At 44.0% G+C, this 9,323-nt stretch overlaps 1 protein-coding gene across 1 annotated transcript; it reads left to right on the plus strand.

Moving 5' to 3' along the window:
• The first annotated feature begins 1,324 nt into the window (after positions 1-1,324).
• Positions 1,325-8,758, plus strand: SLC39A2 (solute carrier family 39 member 2). Its single transcript, XM_083470816.1, has 4 exons — positions 1,325-1,993; positions 2,615-2,745; positions 4,082-4,135; positions 7,669-8,758. The coding sequence occupies exons 1-4, from the start codon at positions 1,879-1,881 to the stop codon at positions 8,263-8,265; spliced, it is 897 nt and encodes a 298-aa protein (XP_083326942.1). The 5' UTR covers positions 1,325-1,878; the 3' UTR covers positions 8,266-8,758.
• Positions 8,759-9,323: the final 565 nt, after the last annotated feature.

A 9,323-nucleotide genomic window follows, 5' to 3' on the forward strand; every position in this document is an offset into this window, starting at 1 on the left:
GTCCTGTGGGTTCTTAGGGGAGGAACATTTCCTATATTAGCTCCAGGACAGGTGTAGTTAGTCTCTGGTTTCTTCTCAGGGAGGGAGTTTTGTAAGCCTCCCTCAGTCAATTCCAAGGTGTGCCCCTTTCTTCCTCTCCTTTGTGCCATCAGAGCAGTGGGGGAAGAAAAGGGATGGTCTTGGAGCCAGAATAAGGGGGCCTCTGAGGGTGGGTCTCCTTGAGTGGGCAGAAGTGGGCCCCTGTTTCTTTCTACCCCCTGCCCCCAGTGTAGGTGCTCAACACCATAGGAGACAGCTGCCCAGCAGCAGCGGGGAATAATAAAACCAAAAGCCCAGAATTCACACACCCCCAACTGATCAGTATTCAGAAGGGCCCAAGAGCATCTGTCCAGCCCAATCTACATGAGTAAAGCTGACCGAAAGTCCAGAGGTAGCATTATTATCAATTTATGATGGGGTGGAAGGTTCGCAGGCTATGAAGGACTTGCTCACAAATTTATTGACAGCTGCACGAAGTATTATAGTTAGGAAGTGGAAGGGGTAAGCATAATACAAAATGGAAGAATGATTTAAAGGGGTGTGGGATATAGCTATTAATGATAAATTAACATGTGCCATTAAGGTAAGACAGGGAATACGCGGGAGAAATGATTTTGAGGAGATATGGAGGGTGTTTGTAGAATTTGTACTGTTAAAACAGAAAGGGGCCAAACCATCACAAGAGGTGTTGAAATTTTGGGGGGGTGGGTAGTTAACAATGGAGTGGTTTCAGTGGTGAGGTGCACATTTTTATTCTTATTTATTTATGATTATGACTTTGTCAAAATAAAATAATAAATAAAATAAAAATGAACAACCTACATGAATTCATTGGCAGAGGCAGATGGTCAAGTGTCTTGCTTAGCAGAGAGGGAGATTTGCTGTATTCTGTGGCCCCTGGGCTACCCTGCCAAGGCTCATAAGATTGTGCCTTGAGGTTTTTTGCAATGTTTTGTGCTTGTTTCCCCTCTCTTCCCCCTTATCCACATCTGAAGCAAAACGTGAAAGGTGCAGCTATTGAGACCCACGGACTTGTTAGCCTTGACCTGCCAGCTGGAAAACAATCTTCAGCTAGATCAATAGACTCCCGTTTTTTAATGAGCATTTCTTATCGAGAATTCGAGGTGGAGCCCTCGACTGTGGCTGCTATGGCCCAGTGACCTTAAAATTAATGACGAAACGATCGCTTGCAGATTGTTTATTGTAAATGAAATTACGCGTTTGCATAATGAAGGGGAGGGGATGGGATGGGACAACACCAAAGTGGGCGGGCGGCTTTCTGGAGTATCGGGGTGATTACTCACTCCCTAGAAGGCGGCTAGGATTAGACTGAGGTTGGATGGAAGCAGGAATCTGATGAGGGAGGTAGAAAAGAGAAGGAAGGAAGGTGGAATGCAAGAGAGAACATCTGCAGGACAAGAGACCAGCAAGCTAGATCAATGAGGGAAATAGCAGAGGGTAAGGAACAAGGGAACAAGGTGGGGAGTAGAAGGCTCCATGAAATATATGTAGAAGGCAGAGGCTGAAGACAGCACCATACACCCGACTGCTGCTGGAACATCTAGTTGCTTTTGATCTTGCTATATATGGATGCTCAATTCATGAAGACTCCATAGTGTGAGGCTCTCTTCCTACACTTTCCCCCACTCATACTTCCAAAGGGGAGAGCTTTACTGCACCAGAAGAGTGTGAAGAGAGGTGGACATCTCTGTTTGGGTCTAGCTACTAACGCTCATAAGACGTTTTGGAATCAGACTGGCCCGAAAAGTGTCCAGAGATACGACGGATAAGCCTTTGCCTCTCCTCCCGGTGTGATTTTCCCTACCCTACGCTGCAGAGATGGATCAATTGTTGGAGGTCAAGATCGGCTGCCTGGCAGGTCTGCTGGTGGTCACACTCATTTGTGGCCTCATCCCGGCGCAGGTTAGATGGTTCCAGAGCAACATGGCCAGAGGTGAGCAGTTGGTGGAAGGGATTGGAGTGGGTATGGCCTGATCTTCAGAGGGGCTTGATGCAATGTGACTATTAGAACTTGTGCAGGAGTGCAAATACTGTGCTGTGCAACACCAGGAAGTCTTGAGACCTCAGCTTTGTTGTTAACTCTCTAGGTGGCCATATATTGAGGTGGGTCCCTCTTTACCACTCTTGATCTTTCTGGTGAATCAATGCTCACATGTTCCTTTTACAGATTAGCATTCCTTCTACTTCCACACCCAGAATAAGTAAACAGGGCTTAAGCAAGCTGAACAAGCAAATTGGCTCTGTTAAAAAACACTACATTTCATTGGGCAAAAAAGCTCTATCCATGGTGCTGGAACTGAAAGGGTGCTTTACACCTCCAGATTATTTTTTTGATGCTGGTGGGCCTTGAACTCTTGAGCATGCACTGAATTCTGAGCATGCAGGTGTTACTCTCCTTTATTAGTAGTATTAGTATTGATTAGTATCCTGCCTCTATGCAAGGTGGCTTACATTAAGATATATATATTAAAGACATGGATTGGCAGCCTCGTCTCTGTTTGACAAACTCTACATCTGACATAATCCTTCCTATTCCACCCTGCATCTCTTCTAGGGAAGCATCGGCGCATCCTCAGTTTCATAGGCTGTTTTGCTGCCGGAGTGTTCCTTGGGGCCTGCATTATGCACATGGTGGCCGACGCACTGGGAGACATCCAGGAGGAACTAAAAAAGAGACGGCAGCAGGTGAGTGCCATTGCAGCAGTCTCTTAAATCTGAATTCCATTTGCAATGAATTTGGATGGGCCACAGCTTGGTGGAACAACATCTGCTTTATATGCAGAAAGTCTGAACTTCAGTACATAGCATCTTCAGTTAAAACAAGATCATGGGAGATACCACTGTCTGAGACCCTGGAGGGTCACTGCCAGTCAGAGCAGACCGGTGTTCTTCAACCTTGAGTCCCTATACGTTGTTGGGGGAGACAGTACTGGACAAGCTTAAACCAGTGTCCTGGCTCTGACCTTGGCTGAATTGTACAACTGGACTTCAGTGTTCCATGTTTTAGTAAATAACTGTTTGGACCAATGTAACCCACTGTACATGGTGCAGCCTTTGAAGATGGCATGGAAATGTCGACACAGAACATGGTACCAAAAATCTGAATGGAACTGGCTATTATAAACATATTGCACAAGTTTTGTTTGGGTTGTGTGTGGGGTTTTTGTTTTGTTTGCTTGCTTGCTTTCACTGCTTCATCTGACTTGTCCAATTCAAAATACTGGGTTTTTTTCTAACCTATAAAGCTGGCTTAAGACCTAAAAGGTCACATCTTCCTAGATGTACCTCCTTTTATCATAAGGTCATGAATAGAGTCCCTTCTTCTAAAAGTGCCTGCACACTATGAAGTGAACTACTGTCCATAAACGCTTATGCCAGGGGTTCCTAAACTGTGATCCAAGGACCACCCATGGTCCACGAGCTTCATTCAGGTGCTCCGTGGTGTATATGTATAAATGCAATCAGAAATCACAGCACAGCATAACTGCTACAACAGGCAGAAAAATCATTAAGTAGTCCATCAAGACCACCAGCAATTTTCAAGTGGTCCAAGGAGGGGGAAGTTTGGGAACCACAAGCTTATGCCATAATAAATTTAAGACTCACTCATTTTGCTACAAGAGATTAACACAGCCACCCCTTTGGAAATTGTTCTAATAATTAGGGGTACTGTTGCACTGGGATTGGGAAAGCAGCAACAAGAGGCCTTAGAATGAATGAATGAATGAATGAATGAATGAATGAATGAATAATAGATAGATAGATGATAGATAGATGATAGATAGATAGATGATAGATAGATAGATAGATAGATAGATAGATAGATAGATAGATAGATAAAGTTTGTGGCATGCAAAAGAAGTTCATGGTTCCAAAATTTGACAGATCTTCAATATCTGAGCTCCCACTGCTTGAATAGGGAGGAAACTTGATTCCACCACCATGATAGCCAATGACTGTGAACCATTCTTGTCCTTAGAATGTTTCCAACTCAGCTGTTTGTTTGTTTCTTTTCCCCCAGGGAGCTTCTATGCATAAGCAGAACGGCACCTCTGAAGGTGATGATGATTCTGAGGTATGTTTCCCCTTGTTTGAACACTGTTGTTCCCCCACCTTTGAGATTGCTGATCAGGTTAGCTTTGGATAGGCACGAGCTGCCATTGTGATCAATTATGGATTATTTATTTTGGTACCTTGGGTATTGGCAGGGGAGTTGAAAAAGCTTTTTATCCATCTTCTGACTCTCCTCCAGGGAATGGGGCTGTGAATTTGGGTGCAGGATCCACACAGTCAAGGATTTTGTTTTCTAGTCAGCTGCAAAAGGCTCTCAAATTTTGCAAGAGTGTATGGGGGTGAGATGGTTGATTAAGATCTCAGGCTTGGCCTCTGCATATTTCACAATCTTTTAATGACTGTTCTAATCTTGCTTGGCTCAGGTCTTGGTTTTGGTTACTTATTTAAGGATCTGTGAACAGAACCATAACAAACCTTTTAAAACATCTACCTTGACTGGTACACTCTCTTGTATCTGAAGAAGTGTGCATGCACACGAAAGCTCATACCAAGAACTAACTTAGTTGGTCTTTAAGGTGCTACTGGAAGGAATTTTTTTATTTTGTAAAATTTTGTTATGGTTGTAGTTGTGTTTGCATTATTTGCCTCCTGCGGTGAGGAGTTTCTTCCTGCTGTGAGGAGTTTCTGTGAGGAGACACCTGAAGGCAGCTCTGTTTAGGAAAGTTTTTAATATTTAATGCTGTATTGTTTTTAACACTTGATTGGAAGCCGCCCAGAGTGGCTGGGGAAACTCAGCCAGATGGGCAGGGTATAAATAAATTATTATTATTATTATTATTATTATTATTATTATTATTATTATTATTATTATATCTGGAGAGCAAGATACAAAGGCATATCTGTCTGTCTGTCTGTCTATCCATCTATGAAGAAAATAGAATGGGGATGCAGGTGGCGCTGGCTGATCAGAAGGTCGCCAGTTCAAATCCATGCAATGGGGTGAGCTCCTGTTGCTCTGTCCCAGCTCCTGCCAACCTAGCAGTTCGAAAGCAAGCCAGTTCAAGTAGATAAATAGGTACCGGTCCGGCGGGAAGGTAAATGGCATTTCCATGCGCTCTGGGTTTTGTCATGGTATTTCTTTGCACCAGAAGCAGTTTAGTCATGCTAGCCACGTGGCCTGGAAAGCTGTCTGTGGACAAACGCCAACTCCCTCGGCCTGAAAGCAAGATGAGCGCCATAGGCCCATAGTTGCTTGTGACCAAACTTAACCATCCTGGGGTCCTTTACCTTTACCTTACACTTCCTAGGCACAGATCTGAGCCATTCTCCTCTTGCCTCACTTCTTTCCTAGGGAAAACCCACTATTTGTTTTGCTCCAGCTGAATGCAAAGGAAAGCAGCAGAGCAGCAGCGGGACAAGAAGAAGTGTGGAAAATCACTTTGTCACTCCAATGTCATACTCAACTAGCTCCTTCTTATTAATGGGGGAGGGGGATATAGAGTCAATGGAATAAAATAGTTCCCATCTTGCAGATACAGTGGTACCTCTAGTTACGAACTTAATTCATTCTGGAGGTCTGTTATTAACCTGAAACTTAACGTTCTTAACCTTAAACTTAACGTTCTTAACCTGAAACTGTTCCCTTGACCTGAAAGTAAGATGAGCGCCACACCCCATAGTCACCTTTGCCTGGACTTAACCGTCCAGGGGTCCTTTACCTTTTTACCCTTTCTTTTTCTTTTTTGACCTGCCAGCTTACTGGGCAAGTCACTAGCTCTCAGTTCAGCCTGGCTCACAGGGTTGTTGCTATATCTATCTATCTATCTATCTATCTATCTATCTATCTATCTATCTATCATCTATCTATCATCTGTCATTTGTATATTGCCCTTCATTCATCCGAAGATCACAAGGTCGTATGCAACATATTATTAGGGTAATATGGAAAGGGAGGAGAGTATGCCACCTTGAACTCTTTGAGGGAAGGAATGGATACAAATATGAAAAACAAATTTAAAAGGGGTTGCCGTCGTGTACCTGATTGTGAGAACACAGCCAGTTCTGATACATTACCAAACGGTGAGCTGAAACACATTTTATTGTATTGTATTTTACTTTGTTATTTATTTGCATTTATATCCCATTTTTCTTCCAAAGAGCTTATAGTGGTGTACGTTTTTATCCCCCCCCCCCCAGCTCTCCATTTTATCATTGCAAGAACTCTGTGAGGTTGATTAGGCTGAAAGGCTATCTCTAGACTTTTTGCCCAGGTGTGGATTTGAACCCTGCACCACCCTGCTTCTATTTTTCACACCTCTCTTTCCAAACTCAAGTATTGTGAGCACCTTTTTTTCCTCCCTTCAGGGAGGTGCTGTTGCAATCGAAGACTAAGAACCCTGCCAAGACAACCTTGTTCCAGTTGAGAAATCCTACGGTGGCCCTTGATTGCCACCTGGTGGTGCAACTTTAATTTTAAAAAAACCCCAGGAACCATGGAAAGCTCTTTGAAGACTTGAGCACCTCTTAGGGTTTAGATAAAGTCCCTGGGTAAATGAATAGAAGAGCAATAAACAACACCTGGTTTTATAAATCACACATGTGCAGAAACTGCACCATAAATAGCGCCCCCAAAAAACATTTTAAAATGGTATAGGAGGTCAATCAGATCAACCAATGGCCTGGTTAAAAAGGAACGTATTTGCCTGGTGCCTAAAGGTGTATAATGAAGACGGGGAGAGGTTTTTACACCCTCATCTGGTCCATCCAGTGAAGCTGAATGTTGGAAGATTCAGAATAGGCAAAAAAAAGTATTCACATAGTATTTTTATTTATTATTTTATTTTATTTTATTTTATTTTATTTTATTTTATTTTATTTTATTTCTATACCGCCCTATACCCAGGGGTCTCGCAGCAGTTCACAGAATAAAATCAAGATATAAAACCACAAAATACATAATGAAAATAAAAAGGACAACCCAATAGCCCTTCCCTCCCCCTCGCCGCCACAAAAACACAAACACATTTTTAAAGGGCTTAGGATGTCAATCAGATCAACCAAAGGCCTGGTTAAAAAGGAATGTTTTTGCCTGGCGCCTAAAGGTGTATAACGAAGGTGTCAGGCAAACTTCCCTGGGGAGAGCATTCCACAGACGGGGAGCCACTTCAGAAAAGGCCCGTTCTCGTGTTGCCACCCTCCAGACCTCTCAAGGAGGAGGCACACGAAGAAAGGCCTCAGAAGATGATCTCAGGGTCCAAGTACGTTCATATGGAAAGAGGCGGTCCTTGAGGTATTGCAGCACTGAGCCGTTTACTGTAGCTCTGTGCATAGCTGTCAACTTTTCCCTTTTCTTGCAAGGGGTACTATTCGGAATAAGGGAATTTCCCTTTAAAAAGGGGAAACGTTGACAGCTATGGCTCTGTGGCAGCGGGGAATAGGGGTCTCCTAACAACTCTCAGCACCCATAATAAGCTCCACTTCCTAGGATTATTTGAGGGGAGCCATGATTATTTAAAGGGGTATGATACTGCTTGAAATGGACACTGCAGATGGGGCCTTAACTCATGTCCAACTCTTTCTCTCCTCCCATGGCAGATGTACCCATTTGGGGAGCTCGTCATCTCAGCTGGCTTCTTCCTGGTGTTCCTCATTGAGAGCGTGGTGCTCCATTGTTGCCCCAAGGCTGTGCACTCCCACGGCGACCACAACACCGAAGAGGATCACAAGGACCCGCCGGAATCCCACAGCTCTTTCCGGGCGTTCGTGCTCTTCCTCTCGCTCTCCTTCCACTCGGTCTTTGAGGGCCTCGCCATCGGCGTCCAAAAGCAGGAGACGGCCGCCATTCAGCTTTGCCTGGCGGTGCTGATCCACAAGGCCATTGTGGTCTTCAGCCTGGCTTTGAAGTTGGTGCAGAGCGGCACGCCGGCCCGGTGGAGGTTGCTGTACTTGGTGGTGTTTGCTCTGATGTCTCCCGCTGGCATCGGTGTGGGCATTGGTGTCTCCCTTTACAACAGTGACGGGACCAGCCTGGCTCAGGCTTTGTTGGAAGGGGTGGCTGCAGGGACCTTTCTCTACGTCACCTTCCTGGAGATCCTCCCCTACGAGCTGCGCTCGCACGAAAGCCCCCTGACCAAGTTCTTCTTCATTGGACTGGGCTTCTCCATCATGGCCATCATTGCCATTTGGGCATGAAAGAGTGGCTCTTCTATGTTCTCCATGAAAGCCCATCACAACGGCACTCATAGACTCCTCTCTTTCCAGAACCTCCTCTTATCAGCCATGAGGGCCCTCACCTCGGGTGGTGCTAGATATACACATATGTACTAAGTGAAGGGAAATAACCAGCAACCCACATGGACGAAAATGCAAGATATGTGAAGCAATGGAGCCTGAGCGACAAATATATCATTTTTAGCTTTACTCCCTGAACTAATGGAAATCCACAACCATCAGCACAATATCCTAGCGGCAGTGATAATTAATGCAGCCAGGAGACTTAACACAAGCAATGGCATCTCTTCTTTCAATCGTCGTGAAAGACTAAATGTACAGTATGTAGGGTCTACCTGCAAGGAACTCCGGAACAAGTAGGATATTGGCTAAGGGGTAAATGGGACATTTTAAAAGAGGCTGTTGGGTTTTGTGTATGTGGATGGAAATATACACTGAGTTGTTTTGTTTTGTTTTGTTTTGTTTTGTTTTGTTTTGTTTTGTTTTGTTTTGTTTTGTTTTGTTTTGTTACCCTTTTGTCTGTCTTCGGGGAATGTATGTGTCCGAAGGATGTTCCTACATGCGTGAGGAAGGTGTGTGTGTGAGAGAGAGGGGGGGGGGAGTATCCCATGTGAGGTGTGTGTGTGTGTGTGTGTTTGATGGTGTCCTGGTTCTCACTGCTAGATGTATGTTTTGTGGATGTGGATGGAAATATACACTCAGTGTTTTGTTTTGTTTTGTTTTGTTTTGTTTTGTTTTGTTTTGTTTTGTTTTGTTTTGTTTTGTTTTGTTTTGTTTTGTTTTGTTTTGTTACTCTTTTGTCTGTCTTTGGGGAAGGTATGTGTGCGAAGGATGTTCCTACATGTGTGAGGAAGAGTGTGTGTGTGAGTAGCGACTCCTGAATTGAATTTTAAAATCTTAAAACTCGAAACCTGGTCATAAATATAAGCACCAACTCTGAGAATTGGCCATATTTTTACTGCTACTTCTAGCACAATATTACTCTTAATGTCATATTTTATAAATTGTTTCCTGGCCAT

The sequence above is a fragment of the Podarcis liolepis genome (assembly GCF_965112155.1).
Source record: "Podarcis liolepis genome assembly, chromosome: 13".
Classification (NCBI taxonomy): Eukaryota; Metazoa; Chordata; class Lepidosauria; order Squamata; family Lacertidae; genus Podarcis; species Podarcis liolepis.

Bases quoted from the DNA above. Each gene is read 5' to 3' on its own strand.
- SLC39A2 (XM_083470816.1), top strand. From the start codon at position 1,879: ATGGATCAATTGTTGGAGGTCAAGATCGGCTGCCTGGCAGGTCTGCTG. The intron at 1,994-2,614 runs GTGAGCAGTTGG...CATCTCTTCTAG, and splicing joins CCAGAGCAACATGGCCAGAG to GGAAGCATCGGCGCATCCTC. The intron at 2,746-4,081 runs GTGAGTGCCATT...CTTTTCCCCCAG, and splicing joins TAAAAAAGAGACGGCAGCAG to GGAGCTTCTATGCATAAGCA.